The sequence below is a fragment of the Oratosquilla oratoria genome, chromosome 43, assembly GCF_046742065.1.
Source record: "Oratosquilla oratoria isolate Oo_2021 chromosome 43, ASM4674206v1, whole genome shotgun sequence".
Lineage (NCBI taxonomy): Eukaryota > Metazoa > Arthropoda > Malacostraca > Stomatopoda > Squillidae > Oratosquilla > Oratosquilla oratoria.
This window is the reverse complement of record NC_134819.1, coordinates 17,999,039-18,015,878: the sequence shown is the minus strand read 5'-3', so window position 1 is coordinate 18,015,878 and position 16,840 is coordinate 17,999,039. Positions and strand designations below refer to the sequence as shown.

Here is a 16,840-nt window from a genome sequence, read left to right as displayed (position 1 = left end):
TTACTGGTTACCTAGGGGGCATGGATCTTCTGCAAGAGATCTGGAGCAACAGTCTAACTGATAAAATATCAGGGATGAGAAACTATGCTGTCACATACTGCATTACTTAATAGCATCTAAATGAAAAGCTTTATTAGGTAATGTAATTTTCTTCTAAATCTTTCATAAACCTCCTGACATTCTGTATGTGTAATAACTGCATGCAATTTTATATTTTAAAACATACCAAAGTATCTTGGTTGAGGTCTAGCTTCTGTATAAGGTTCCGGTTAAAAACCTGTCTTCCAAGAATGTGTTCAATGATAGAAGCCTTGCATCCTCCTGATTCAAGACTGCTCTTCCCAAACACAGACACAACAACAATACGTTGATCTGCTCTCTCTACATCTCTGTGATAAGAAATGAGAAAATATATATATATATATATATGCAAAATAACCACAGGAGAAAGGAAACTTGTAGACAGTAAGTACTTTCGTATATTACATCTTCAGACTAAATGACAGAGATACAGAGTTAGGTTTATATATAAGTATCAGGTGCAACCATAGGGGGGAAGGGGGGACACAATATAATGTGAGGAGGGGGGATGACCTTACCCCTATCGACCTGACCAACACATAAGGCTCAATCTGGCGGAAAGATCCCGGTGACCATTTGGGTTACCAATTTATCACATTTAAAATGACCATATCTTAAGTTTATATTTTTGTCAAACGTGCCTGATATTAAGGGGGGGGGATCCTGGCTTACCTAACAAATACTTTTCAAGGTAGATTCAATACTAATGTATTCAGTCACTTACTTTGGTGTCCATGTTAAGGGAAACTTAAAGTTACCCCTCTGTTGCACTTTTTTCCCCACAAAGGTCATTGGAGGCTGCAAATATAAAAGAAATTCATTAATACGCTTTCTTTTCATTAAACTACTTATGTACTCATAAATGAATATCAACATTCAGGTTTTAACAAAATATACTACCAGAATTTCCAATATTACACACAGCTATCTCACTCCTCTTCACCTGATCCAAATTAAAGTAAAACTAGACAGGGCTGTCTTAATGCATGTGCAGCATGCTTCCTGTACCTCACAATTAGGTATTACACTGGACAGTGGCCCAGGGCCCCAGAAGCTTCTATGTGTGCTGAGACTTGCTGTATATAAGCAAGTAAATACTCTATTAAACTATACTCATTCGTGGGAATGCATATGCTTAAACTAATTCTGTTAGAAACCCATCCCCCAGAAGAGCTGATAAGGGTCCTCTGGCCCTCCCATATCCCTATCTGACAAGAAATTTTGGACTGCTGTCTGTGATGTTTTGGTGGTGTGGGACCTTCTGTGTCACTAGCTGAAAGTAACTAGTACAGAGAAGAGACCAACTGCTGGTTGAGAGCACTCCAAGTAAGAAAAGGTGTATAAAATACAGCTGAAGTTGATAAGAGAACCTTGTGTCCTCATCTCCAACCAGTCCAGACCGAGTGGTGTGTCATCAGCTCCTCAGGGCTAAACCTCCTGATGGAGGAGGTGAGCAGTTGACAGATTTTCAAGACTAGCAGCATCATTGCCTATTTTGCAGGGCCACCAAAGCAGGTACCTCTCATTAGTCAATCAATTTTGTTGGAAGTACCAAAAAATATACATTTACTTTTTAGTGATTATTTATATTTCTATTCCTGTAAGTGATTGTATAGGCAGGTGTCCCAGTGCTGCTCTGCCTTGGGGCTTATAATGCTGTTTAGATGGTCCCAATGACTGATCCATGAAAGAATAAAAACTTACTTGCCATTGTCACTATACCAACAAGCACTCACAGAAGACCACTACACTAGCATTACTCACATATCTCATACAACATACAGACAATAGAAATGGTGGCCACATGACAGCTATAGAATCAATTTGGACTGCAATGATGTGAATGTTACTACTAATACACTCCTCCCAAGAGTCAGTTTCCCAATGTTGGATGAAAGCTTGAGAAAAAGTCAAATCTGACTCGGAAGCAAAAAATTCATCTTCTTAAAAGTGAAAGTAAACCTTTGACAAATGAGATGATTAATTTTCTCTATCTATTCATCTATACTCCAAGGGCTTCTTCCCCATTATATGGATGGCAGCCAAGTCAAAATGCACACATCCACTACCACCCATTCCACTCCCATCCATCACCCCGTTTCCCTCTCATCTTAGCTCCTTGCGGATAAAGGGTCATCCCTGTCTCCTGCCCATGCCCTGGGGGGTCAGAAGGAATGCAGCAAAACACAGCACATCCATAGCAGAGCTGTTTCACTTCATTGCTGAACCTCCCTCCTTGTCCCCTCATGTAGAAAATAGAGAGGACAGGGAGAATTCTCTTCAGGCTGCATCAAAATATCATCCATACACAACCATCCTCTACTCACCCCTATTCCCTCCCTTCTCCTTTCCTTGGTCCATAGAAATTCTCCTCTTGCTTCAAGACCTGATCGCCCCATTCATCCATCTCATCCTTGGTCACCCCCCCCCCCCAAGTCCACTCAATTTTGCACAGCTGTTTTGCCAATCTTTCTTCACTTCTTGTTTCCATGTGTGCCCAAATCACTCCAATAATCTTTCACCAGCCTTATCTGCCAGCTCCCTGTCCACCCCTGTCCTCCCCTCCTTATTTCTCACTCTATCCAACCTTGTAACCAGGGTTGCAGAGTTGGAGTCAGATTTCTAAGAGTACTAGGAGTCGGAATTTTTTTTATCCGACTCCAACTCCTTAAGTCCAATAAAATTATTTTTCTAACATGGTTTCCCTGTTTGGTTTTACCAGTTGCACAATTTAGCAGTGTTTGTATGAGAAATAATTTGTTGCTATTGTGCAAATAGAAAGCAGCACGTCTCATTATTCCAAGTTTAAAAAATCTAAAAAAAATTATATGTTTTGTGTTGAGAAAATTTAATAACCATCCAGTATAGAATAGTTTTATAGCTAGTTACAGGATATATACCACTTACAGAAGTTTCCAGAATGTGGTTTGTATTAATGTTTCATTCATTCTATACTATGGGAGTTATAGCCAGTGGAATGTATTTCTATTTTTAATAAATATTCAATAAATATAATTATTAATTCAAATTCCTGAATAATTTGTCAACTGTCAAGTGACAGTGATGATTTTTATCTTTAAATAATCTAAACTAGCTACTTTATCTTTCTTGACAGTCTAATTAATTCAAATTATGTTAACATCTAGAACTCCATAATGTATACACATACATGACAGTGTAGACAATAGTAAATATCCACTACATATGCACTATGCACGTACATCTTCATGTATGTAAAAGTGAATGGAAGTGTTTTTGTGTGGCTTACTGTTCTGAAGGAGCTATGTCATGCTGGGATAATGCCCTGAGATAAACTTTGACCAGTCTCAGAGGCTAGATAGGAATGACATTAGAGCATATGTCACAGCATTTGGTGATGACTGAAACGGGGAGGAACAACAGCAGCTATGAACAGTGTGCACAGGGGAAGGTTGTCTCTCTTTCCTGAACTGATTCCTGGTTTTTATGATAACATGGTGAAATTAATTCTGCAGTAAGTATTAGGTAGGGCATCTTCCATTAACCTTTAATCATCATGATTTGTCACATTTTTTCCTAATATTGTGATAGAAGGTTTATGAGAATGGACAAATGAAATAACAGATTTTTTTTTTTGGGGGGGAGGGGAGGGGCACAAAGGAAAAAGAAAATATATAGCTTGAAGTGGCAACTCTGCCATGACAGATTTGAAAGTGCTCATAAGCTGGCAGATGATCATGAGCATAAATAATACCATTATATATTTAATATATGTTTATACGAATATACGTGCTTGTGTGCACATATACATAAAGCTGGGTGAGTGTATATGTGAGTATATTCATCATACAAGTGAATGTTTCACATAAAAAATAATATACATGAAAAATATTTATAAGATGCTTGCTGAATAGGTGTGGGAGGCTGGTATATGGATCTGCAGAATAGATTTCCACATAGGGGTCAAAGAGTTAAGGAGTTGGGAGTCGGAGTCGGGTGTCGGAGTCAGCATCCTAGGAATTCTAGGAGTTGGAGTTGGAGTCGGACCTTATACCATCCGACTCCGCAACCCTGCTTGTAACCCCTACTATACTTCTCAAGACACTTCATCTAAAAACACATTCAAACTTCTCCTTTCTGCCTTGCTTTAATTCCAAGTCTCTGTCCCAAACAGTGTCACTGGCACAATCACCCCTTCATACACTCTCCTCTTTACATCCATTCCCAGGTGCCTATTTTTTACAACACAGCAGCAAATATGTGAGGTTGGACACAGTAATTCAAGTGACCAAATATATAAATAGATAAAAATCTCATTAAAGATGTAGTTGATGAGACTAGACATGTCATAATTGTTGGCTGTTGGGAAGTACTCATTACTTCATACAAGATAATTCCAGGAATATGAGATGCAAGATGGCAAGGAAATACAATCTTTATACCAACAGGCTTCTTCCCCCTTATAAGGGAGGGAGCCTGCCAAGGCAACCCACCCCAACCTATCCCATTCCTGTTCACCTCTTTACCTTTTATCTTAGCTCCATATGGATGAAGTCTTATTCCTATCCATTCCCCACTGCCCATATCAGAAGCAATGCAGCAAGGTACAGCACATCCACAGCAGGGTCCCTCCATTTTATTTATATGTTGTCTGTCCAGTCCTGCTACAAGCAATTACACTACCAAAGGAAACTGTATCCATAGGATTTGGAATATGCTATTAATACTTCCATCAGTAACTTGCATGGTACATATTTATAAAACAGTGCTACAGAGCTGAGATTCTTGACTTTCTTATACCTATGCAACTCCTGTACACACTGCAATTGGATCAACCAAAACCAGCAGTCAACATTCCTCACCATAAAAACAACCCTGATGACCTATAGAATTACAGGTATTGTATTACTAAATGTAGGTTAAGATAGGTAGGTTAGGTTAGGTTAGAACAGATGAATTTATCATGCTTTAATTCCTTCAACCACCGCATCTATCAAAACAAAGATGTTGTCTCAAGCAGCTCCATTTGTAAGTATATCACTTTCAGCAACCTTTTGTTTTTTATTTTTGCCAGGAAAAACATGTTATATGGATGCATTATGGATGGTTTGGACACATGGAAAGAATGAGTGAAGAAAGACTTGTAAAAGAGGTATGGAAGGCAGATATGGAGGGAGTGAACATGAGGGGATGTCCTAGGATGGATGGGGTGAAGGGGGCTTCGGGGAAGAGGAGAATGTCTGTTGAGGAAGGACGGGAGAGGACAGAAGACAGGGGTAAATGAAGAATGGTTGTATATGGATGATGCTGTGATGCATGAGGTGGAATGGGTGGGGGGATGAGGGGTGAGGTAGTATGCGTGAGAAAAATTTGACGCAGCCCGAAGGGATTTCTTCCTGTCTTCTCCTTTTCTGCATGAGGGGATGGAGAGGGAGGGGGGTCACTGATTTAATGAAGCGGCCTTACTGTGGATGTGCTGTGTCTTGCGACACTGCCTCTGACCCAGGGCAGTGGACAAGGTGCAGGGATGACCCGTCATCCAGGAGGTGCTAAGATACGAGGGAGGGTGGGGGGTGGGGGTGGAGTGTATCTATGGATGGAATGGGTGGGAATGGTTTTGTGCCTTTTTCTTTTTGGCTACCTCCCTTGTAAGGGGGAGGAAGCCTTGGTATATGTATGGTATATGTATTACAATTTACAAAATTTATATTTAATTTTCTAATACTATATCACGTAGGTATGCACTTCTGAAAATTTACCAAACTGAACATGAATCACATTGAAAAACACTGATTTCTGGCACTTTTTATTGGGGAGTGTGGTTGGACCACTACAGAAAACTTACCTAATTTTCATAAGACAGAAACTGCTACATAACTTTCCCACCCAAAAACTTGTTTCCCAACATGTCCCCAATATTGTAGGTGGGATTGGAGATGGGGTGAAACCACTAGTTTGTGGTAGAAACCAGGAACAACAGTATCACAGTCATATCAAAAGTTATCAGACTACAAATTCTGTTTTGAGATTCCATGTCTGCAAATTTGGTAAAATTCCAGATGCGTGGATATTTACCATGAAACTTTTGTTGTCTAACAACTCCTAACCTAACCTTTCCATAGGAAAAAAAAAAATATATATATATATATAGTAGAAGCCCGATTTAACGGATATCAATTTAGCGGAAGCTCAAATTAGCGAACTGCAAATAGCAATAATGAAAATGCTCAACTTAGCGGAAATGGTCCGCTAAGTTGACCATTTTCCGCTAGCTGGCCAGACGCGCGTCTACGGAAATAGCTCAATTTAGCGGGAACGGTAAGCTAAGTTGAGCATTTTCCATTAACTGGCAATGTGCGTGTCTCAGAGTCCAATGTTACCAGATGTTACCAGATTGTGGTGGTGGAGTCAAGGAAAAATGTATAATTTAATATTTTGGAGGTATGTAAATATGTATATATATATATATATATATATATACAGGTAAACGTCGACTTACGATGGCATTAGGTTTCGATAGAACCATCGTAAGACGATTTCATCGTAAGTCGATCCCCAATTTGTGTATCACTCTGTTCCGTGGTCACTGTACCTAGCCTACCTGTATATTAACCACCAGAGATACTGAATATAGCCTATTAAACATGTACAGTAGTTTATTTAATTATTTTTATCCTTTTTACCATATTCAAACACTATAATATGTATTTTCAGTACGGAAATTAAATCTCGCGGGCAGCAGCCAATGCCAGCCGTACGACGTGACGTAATAATACTCGCATCATAAAATATAGTCACCGCTTATATCGATCGTTCTCTCTTTCACCCGCGAATTTTGAAAACCACAGAGAATGGGATTCAGGGCACATTTGAAAGAATGTAAAAACACAGGGGCGACTACAATAAATATAATCAAGACGCCGATATGGCAGCGTCGCGAATCCACTTGCTCCTCATGACGCCTACGTGTGCGGCACCGTATGGAAGGGGTTAAATTATCATATCGTCGTCGTCGTCATCGTAAAGTCGAACAATCGTAAGTCGCGGCCATCGTAAGTCGACGTTTACCTGTATATATATATTAGGGTGCTTCCATCGTATATAGGCGAAATTTTAAAGTAATAAAATTTCTTTCTTCAGGGTGTTAGCTTGTTTCATTTAACAAAAAAACGTCGTAGATATAATCATTTTACAATCGATGTATAGTAAAAGGTCGCGCATCGAAGTTAAATTATTTGCTCCTCCAGCCGCCTCGAAGGGGATGTCGAGGAACTCATCATCAGCCCCAGTGGGATCCGGCGGGTTCGAATGAAGTGCCGAGCTGCCCTGGCCACTGAAATGAAGAAGGCCTTCAACCCACAAGTCCCTCTAGTTCTCCACTAGGACGGAAAGAACATGGAGGACTTCTCCCTTCCTGGCAAGGAAACCGTCGACCGACTACCTATCCTTGTGTCTGGTGACAACGTTGTCAAGCTTCTTGCCATTCCGAAACTTCGTTCGGGGACTGCTTCGGTGATGGCAACGGCGATTCTCGAGACAGTGGATGAATGGGGAGTGAGAGACCGAGTCAGCGGGCTGTGCTTTGACACAACGACCTCTAACACCGGCATCTCCTTCATCTTGCCTGCTGGCATCATGTGGCTGAAATCGCCTTGGAAAAGGTGTTTGGAATGTTCGAAACTTCCGCATCCCCGAGCATTGACATGTTCCGTGACTACTGGCCCCGAATTTGCCAGAATTCATTCACGACGAGCGTTCAAAATGAGAAGTTGGGACCTCTAGTCGAAGGATGGAAGGAGGAGGTAATCTTGTTCTGCAAGACAGCTCCAGCAGCAACAACCGAGGGATGATTACAAGGAACTCCTCCAGCTGACCATAATTTTTCTCGGTGATCATCTCCCGGGAGGGATCCGATTCAAGCAGCCTGGAGCAATCCATTGGGCGAGATGGATGGCTTGTGCCATCTACACACTCAAGGTGGTTCTCTTCAAAACCCAGTACCCCCATCGAAGATCGACCTGGACCTTCTCGGCGGCCGTCACGGAACCATCTGGAGGAAGTGGCCATCTTTATCACAAAAGTTTACGTGAAGTACTGGTTCGAGGTCCCCTCCGCTGTCTTCGCTCCGAAGAACGATCTCGACTTCCTTCAAGCCCTAGAGGCATTCCCCATCAAAGCCATTGGCAAGGCAGCTTCGAGTGCATTCAATCGCCACTTGTGGTACGTGTTGGAAGTGCTTGTTGCCTTTGCTTTCTTTGACGACCGAGTCACAGTGGCAGAGAAGAAGAAAATGGTGACGAATCTTCAAAGGGTAACCCCGAACGACCCTCCGAAAAGGCTTCCGCCACTCTCCGCCAGCTTGAAGGACCTCTCGGATTTTGTCACCTCAGCCACAATGACATTCTTCAAGTGCCTCCAGCTGTCAGCTGATTTCCTCGGGAAAGATCCTGGGGAGTGGGCAGGAGACGAAGAGTACCGCCATTCTCGATGCCTTGTTGGATCTCTGAAGGTGGTCAACGACTTGGCGGAGCGAGGAGTGGCGCTCATGTTTTCAATGGCTCACTCACGAGAAACGAAGAGCAGTAACACTTCGTCCTTTAAGTAGTTGAAGCACACCGGAAATCTCTCCCCGCTTCGACCAAAGCAGCTGCCTTGAAGAAAGATTGAAGGCTGAAATTTATGTGTTGGGATTTGTAAATCCCAACTCATTGGGAGGAAATAATTAATCGTTTGATGAGCTTTGGTGCCGTTTGTTTGAGTAGTGCTGGTCGTTCAGTTCAATTTTACTGAAGCACGGTAAATAAACATTTGAAGTTTAGTGCGCGACCTTTAAATATCATTTGATTCCAAAACCCTTTTTTCTGTATCAGTTTTGGATTAAAAGAAATTGATTGCCGCCCTGAAGAAATTAAAAATCAAACTTTCATTTCTTAGAAGCACCCTAATATATATATTATATATATATATATATATATATATATATATATATATATACGTACTATAATATATATATACAATAATATATAATTCAGTATATGTATAAAGTATAATTGTAGCAGAAATATATTCAAGTAGAAATAGACGGTATAATAATTAGGAAAACAAAATAATGAAACAGTAAGTTGATGGAAAAATTCAAAATCAGTACGCGAAAGTAATCACCATGAACAACACTTCTATAACAACGAACTATGTTTTCTGCAACAACACAACAATAACACTCAATATCCACAAACCAACTGCCCAGTCCTATTAATCGCTAGAATTATGTACATCAAACCAAACACGAAGCTATGAATAATATTCCCCGAAATTCAGACAGCTCATATCATTGTTACACGACACACACACACACACACACACACACACACACACTTTCAACGAACGGACGGCTTGACGAACGCTCTGAAGAAAAGTGCAGATTGTGGATACCAACGCAAAGAGAAGTGCCTTTTTGTATTTGCAGGGGGGGGGGAATTGCTCGTGAGGTAGTGGGAAAGTAAGGAAAGAGGAGAGGGGGAGGGATTACTGGGGAAATGGAAGGTAATGAGGAGGTGGAGGAAATGGCCCTGACGGGCCGCCGGGTAGACAAAAGACCCCAAGACGAGTTGGATGATAACATGTCTAATAGGAATGTGAAGATTAGAGGTATAGATAGGAGCAATATAGCAGAAAGTGATGAGAATATTTTCAAGGGATTTAAAGAGAGTGGGGGGGACTCAAACCCCCCCGACTGACAAGACTAGAGATGAAGGTTGATAAGGTGATCGAGGACTTGGAGAGTAGGTTAGGTCATATGAACACCATTTTAAAAAGGGTTGAAAGATTGGAAGAACTGGAAAAGGCGAATAAAAACTTAACTGATGAAATAGAAGAACTAAAAAGACAGTTAAGAGAGGTAAAGGGGGAGAATGAGGAATTGAAGAAGAATAGTAAAGAAAACAGAGAAACAATAGCTAAAGAAAGTAAAAATTGGAAGCAAACCCAAGAAGGAAATAAGATTTCATTCACTGACATAGTCAAACAGCAATTGAAAGAACATACTGAAGACTCAGTTATTAAAGTGATGAGACAAAAGGAGAATATAGTAAGGGATTTAGCAGACAAGAAGAAATGTATAATTATATTAGGAATGGAAGAGAAACACAACACAGATAGAACCACAAGAATCAAAGAGGAAAATGAAAAAGTAAGCCAATTACTAGAATCAGTTCAGGAAGATGAACCAGGAATTATGAAACAAATCGAAGAGAAATTTAGACTCGGAAAGTATAGCACAGACAAGACCAGACCAATTAAGATTAAATTCAAGTCACAAACAACGGCAGAGAATATCTTATCCAAAACAGGGAAACTAGCAACAAGTGAACAACACAAAAAGATATGGATAAAAAGAGAAATGAATAAAGAGGAAAGAGAGGAAGAAAAGCAGAAAAGACTGGAAGCTAAGACAAAAAACGAGAACAGAACGGAGTCAGAGAAAGAGAGATTCTATTGGAGAGTAGTGAACATGAAACTAAGGAAGTTCGACATACAAAAGAAAAACATAAGGGAAACAGAGAACACAATGGAAGTGGCAGAAAACTAAGAGTGTCTTACACAAATATAGATGGATTAATAACAGGATTGAATGAGCTGAATGATTATTTGAAAGAAAAAGAACCGGACATAATGGGAATTGTAGAAACAAAATTAAAAGGCCCACTACCACCCAACAGTGTAGGACATGATGCATACAATTATTGGATTAGAAACAGAGAGAAAAAGCAAGGGGGAGGAGTTATGTTCCTGACTAAGAAGGATATAAACGTGAAAGGTGTCATATATGGAAAGAATACAGTAGAGATGATTATGATAGAAGTGGAAGACAGAGATAAGAAGAGCAGAAAATTTGTGATCAATTATGTGCCTCCGAAAACAGCCTCATGGGAGGAGAGTGAATATAAAAGTATGTTAGAGGACACAAAGATAGCATTAACTAAAATAATGGAAGACGGAGGAAGAATAGTTATGATGGGCGACTTTAATTGCAAAGAAATCTGCTGGGAAGAAATGACAGCAAAGAGTGGTGATGACTCATGGGGAAATGCTCTACTTGAGATGATTACTGACCATTCAATGACACAATGGATACAAGAGAACACTAGGTATAAAAATGAAGAAGAACCATCGAGGCTAGACTTAATAATTACATCTGAACCTAGAATAGTGGACAAGATTGAATATAAAACACCAATAGGTAAAAGTGACCACATATTGATTGAACTGGAACTTAATGAAGAAAAATATATGAAAAGAAATGAACAATATAGAAAAGGAAGAATGATGTATGAAAAAACAAACTTTGATAAAATAAGAGAATTCTTCCAACAAGAAAACTGGGAAGAAATATACAAAGAAGAAACATCAGTGGAAGAGAAATGGAATATTTTGACAAAAATTTACAAAAAAGGAGTGGAAAAGTATGTCCCAAGACAAAAACAAGAAAAAGAATATGTAAAATGCTGGTACAACAAAAGTTGTAAGGAGTTAAAAGACAAAAGAGACAAAGCCTGGACCAGATGGAAAAAAGACAGAAGACCTGAAAAATGGAAAATATATACTGGTTATAGAAATGAATATGTACAAAAGTGCAGAGAGAAAAAAAGAAAATATGAAAAAGATGTTATAGAAAAGTGTAAAGATCAACCAAAACTATTCTACAGATTTGTAAACAATAAACTGAAAAACAAACAAGACTTGGAGAAATTGAGACAAGGAGGAGTTGAATACACTGAGGAAATGGAAATGGCAGAAATTATGAACAAACATTTTAAATCAGTGTTTACAAGGGAAAATATACAACCTGAAGAGATTGAGTGGAAAGAAAAAGTCCCCCCTATGGAAGAAATAGAAGTAACAAAGAATGAAATATTGACACACTTGGGTAATTTTGATGTCAGAAAATCGCATGGGCCAGATGAAATAGCAAACTGGATTCTGAAAGAATGCAGGAATGAACTGGCAGACAAAATACATAGCATAATAAGCAGTTCCTTAAAAGAAGGAAAAGTTCCAGAAGATTGGAAAAAAGCAAATATAGTACCTATATATAAAGGAGGAAATAAAGAAGAACCTACCAATTATAGACCAGTCTCTCTAACAAGTACAATAGCAAAAATTTGTGAAAGAATTATCAAAAGTAGATGGGTAAAATACTTGGAAAAAAACAACGTACTAAATCCAAGGCAATTTGGATTCAGACAAGGACGGTCATGCGTCACCAATTTAATATGTTTCTATTCAAGGCTAATAGATATAATACAAGAAAGAGATGGATGGGCTGATTGTGCATTTCTAGACCTAAAAAAAGCTTTTGACAAAGTACCACATAAGAAGTTGCTTAAGAAATTAGAATATGAAGGAGGAATACAAGGTAAATTGCTAAATTGGATGGAAGACTTTTTGCAAGAAAGAAAAATGAGAGTAGTGATAAGAGATCAGCACTCAAAATGGAATGAAGTAATAAGCGGTGTCCCGCAGGGAACAGTTCTGGCCCCAATAATGTTTGCTATATATATTAATGATATGGATGAAGGAATTGAAAGCTATATGAGCTTCTTTGCAGATGATGCAAAACTACTGAAAAGAGTGAAAACTGAAGAAGATTGTGAATCACTACAGAGGGATCTAAATAAAGTACAAGAATGGAGTAGGAAGTGGGAGATGGAGTTCAATACAAAAAAGTGTAGTATAATGGAATTTGGAAAAAGCAAAAACAGAATAGCAGGATCATATAATTTGGGAGAAGAAGGAATAAAAAAAGTAGAAAATGAGAAGGACCTGGGAGTCATTGTTATGAATAATATGTCACCTGAGAAACATATAAATAAGATTTTTGGAGAAACTTATAATTTAATAAGAACAATCAAAGTGGCATTTACATACCTGGATGAAGAAATGGTGAGGAAAATCCTAATCACCCTGATAAGACCAAGATTGGAATATGCAGCAACGATATGGTCACCAAGTACAAAAAAATGTATAAAAAAAACTTGAAAGGATACAAAGAGCAATTACAAAACTGGCACCAACACTCTCAAAACTATCATATGAAGAGAGACTACAAAAACTTAAACTACAGACACTAGAGCAAAGAAGAGAGAGAGGAGATTTGATAGCTATTTACAGAATCATGAAAGGCATAGAAATTACTGATAGAGAGAATCTGATAAAATGGGATGACAGAAATACAAGAGGACACGGAAAGAAAATAAAAAAAGACAGCTATAGAAGAGATTTTAAAAAGAACAGCTTTCCTCACAGAGCAATAGACAGTTGGAACAAGTTAGATGAGAAAGTGGTGTGTGCAAAAACAATACATGAATTTAAAAATAGTTTAGATAAAATGAGATATGAAGACGGGACCCCACGAGCATAGCTCCCCTTCCCGTAAAATACAACTAGGTAAATACAACTAGGTAAATACACACACACACACACGTTGCAACAAATTACTGTACGTTGCTGTTTGTTTGCAATTCACGATTGTGCTGCCTATAATTCACTTACAATAATATATATACTGTATGTGTGTGTGTGTGTGTGTACACTAGGGAATTTTTAGGTACGTATCATTTTTACAATCCGCTCTGGCAACACTGTTACACCAACGCTCACTCGCTCAATTTAAGGGAAAATTCACTTTAGCGGACTGGACCTTGGCTGAATTAGTTCGTTAAATCGGGCTTCTACTGTATATATATTATTTCACAAATATTAATTTCGTAAATTATAATACATCACTGTAATGTACGTTTTTCTTTATGAAAAAAAAAAAATGCTAAAAGCAAATACACTACTGAATGAAGCTTCAATCATAGGGTCAAGACACCATATTGTCTTTCCAGTCAAATACACTACTAAATGAAGCTGTGACCATAGGATCTGGAATACACCCTCAGTCTTTTTGTCAGTACTTTGCACGGTACATATTTTTAAAACAGTGCTACAGAGCAGAGATTCATGCATTTCTTAAAGCTATGCAACTCCTGTATACTCTGCAGTCTAATTACATATGATACCAAAACCTACCATCAACATCCCTGACAATGACGACAACAACCCTGATGACCTATAGGATTACAGGTATCGTATTACTAAATGCAGGTTAGTTTGGGTCGGTTCGGTTAGATTACATTAGGTTACAATAATTGAATTTATCATACTTTAATTTCTTTAACCACCGCCTCTATTAAGACAAAGATGGCATCTCAGGCAACCCCAGTGGCTATGTTTGTAGGAGTATTGCTTTACACAATCTTTTCTATTATTGATTTCTGCCAAGAAAAACTGGTATCTTTTTAGAAGTGTACACCTACATGGTATAGCATTAGAAAATTAAAAAATTAATTTTGTAAATTAGAATACATCAGTGTAATAGATATTTTTCTTGGCAGAAATCAATATCAGAAAATGTTGCTAAAAGCTATGCAGAAACAAAGTTATGTCGACTCCTTTCGACGCCCTATACCAGAGGTGGGGAACCTGCGGCTTTCTGGGCCATCAAGTGCGGCCTTCTGCAGTCTTTGATATACATATTATTTTTTTTAAAAGACCTTGAATATCTTTTAAGTCTGAAATCATTATACACCTGAAACTTATAATATACACCACACACATAGATGAAAGCAAAGTTAACCGCATTCAGTGATGTCACCGTCCCCTAAAAAGGGATAAAATAATTAAAAAAGAAAAAAAAAAAATTGTTCAGAGCGGCCTCTATGTGCGACGATGAATCGTAAGGTGGCCTTCATGCACAAAAAGGTTCCCCACCCCTGCCCTACACGTTTTGATAGATTTGGAGGTCAGAGACAATGACGACCTGACGACCTCCAGAATTATAAGTACTGCACTACAAAATGCAAGTTAGGTTAGGTTAGGGAGGTAGATTTGGTTAAGTTAGAATGGATGAATTTAGTATACTTTAATTTATTTGACCTCTGCCTCTACCAAAACAAAGATGGCATCTCAAGTGGTCAAAGCGGCTAAGTTTCTTTCTAGCTTTAAGCAACTTTTCCTAATATTCATTTCTGCCAAGAATAACATATATTACATTAATATATTATAATTTACAAAATTATTATTTACTTTGATAACTTTTTAGAAGTACACACCTCCAGGATATAGCAATAGAAAATTATTAAATTCGTAAATTATAATACGTCAACATAATATGCATTTTCCTTGGCAGAAATCAAGGACAATTTATAGTTTCACCCAACCAACAATTTTGTGATGGGGCTTATGTGTTTCTGGTGAGAAATGTGATATGAACAATGGTGTACATCATTTCCGTCGTAAATGCGTACTTTTCAAGTAATTAATTATTGAAGTTATGCACTTATGCCTACATCTCCCCAATGATCTGGGGGGACCTGCGGGAAATCGGGATTTTTGGGTGTGGAGCACTAATAAATTGAGAAATGCGCATTGCAAAATAGGTCTACAATCAAAAAGAACACAAAAAATATATGAAAATACATAAATTTCACATAGTATTCCATGGCCTATTTTATCAAAGGCCTTTCCAAAATCAAGGAACACTATATTTACGTTCTTCCCCTCAGCTAGTTTTTTTTTTATTTCTGCCAAGAAAATCGCATATTACGTTCATGTATTATAATTGACAAAATTAATATTTAATTTTCTATTGCTATATTGCATCCAGGTGCAAAATTGAACAAATACCTAACTTTCTATTGCTCTAATCCCATATCACATAGGTGTGTATGTACTGTAATTTATATAATACTTAATTTTCTAATGCTTTATTGTGTAAGTACATATTTCCAAAAATTTACCAAAACTAGTTCAAAAATAAATTTTTTCATACTGGAACAGAACTTTTTGTCAATTCCCATTCATTGAAGGCCTCAAATTCAGGAAATGACAGCGATATTAACGTCTGAATCTACCAAAATTGATTTCCTAAGTATTGGAACAACCTCTCATTGAGAAGTAACAACAGCACAATACCTGTTACAGATGTATAACTTTACTCTTGCAAGAGCGGAAATAAACTCGGATAAAACCTAATTTTGTGTAAAATATCACAAACAAATCAAGCTGTAACTTTATTAACAACATATATATACAATTATGCCCAACTTTGATAAGCACACGAATCATTACCAACTAGTATAGTAATTTCTCTACCTATGTGAAGTCCAATAGTTTCTAACGTTTCACTAATTCTTGTCTCACTGCTGTTTCATGATGAATACGTAAACAAAACGCTATGAATTCACCGTATAAAAAGTGCTGCTTTTAGCAGTTACTCGATAGCTTCAGGTGGAGTAAAAATCGATGACTAATCTAGTGAAAGAAAATATCAGCAGGGTTGTGGAGAAACATACGGACTACTACGGGAAATTAAAGTGGCGTTTTACCATATGGATGAGGACATGATTAAACAACTCATCGAAACACTGATATGTCCAAGACTAGTATATGCGTCAGTAGTATGGTCCCCATGCAGAGTAAAGGGTGTAAGCAAAATTGAGAGCATACAAAGGGCAGCAACCAAACTAAACCATATGAGGGTCTGCCAACTTTGAAAGATCGAATAGAAAGAGGGAAATTATAATTCAGGTCACTAAACATTGCATTGGCAGAAGAGATCTCCTGATTAAAAATGGGAAGGCTTTAAGAGGTCATGGAAGTAAATTAAGAAAGACCACATGTCTAACGGATGTGAAGAATTAGTTTTCCATATAGTCATAGATGCATAAATGTGTGG

The 16,840-nt window shown here is 38.2% G+C and overlaps 1 protein-coding gene across 3 annotated transcripts in view; it reads right to left on the bottom strand.

The window, feature by feature from the left end:
* LOC143021880 (nonsense-mediated mRNA decay factor SMG8) overlaps nucleotides 1-16,508 on the bottom strand; it is an 82,397-nt gene extending 65,889 nt beyond the window's left edge. The window contains exons 1-3 of one of the 3 annotated variants that reach the window (XM_076179675.1): nucleotides 16,491-16,508; nucleotides 806-879; nucleotides 227-389 (exon numbers count right to left, since the gene is read on the bottom strand). In XM_076179675.1, the coding sequence (XP_076035790.1) occupies nucleotides 227-389; nucleotides 806-879; nucleotides 16,491-16,493 (240 nt within the window). In that variant the 5' untranslated portion in view covers nucleotides 16,494-16,508. The other 2 variants (XM_076179676.1, XM_076179677.1) reach the window with 2 other exon arrangements.
* Between the last annotated feature and the right edge of the window lie 332 nt (nucleotides 16,509-16,840).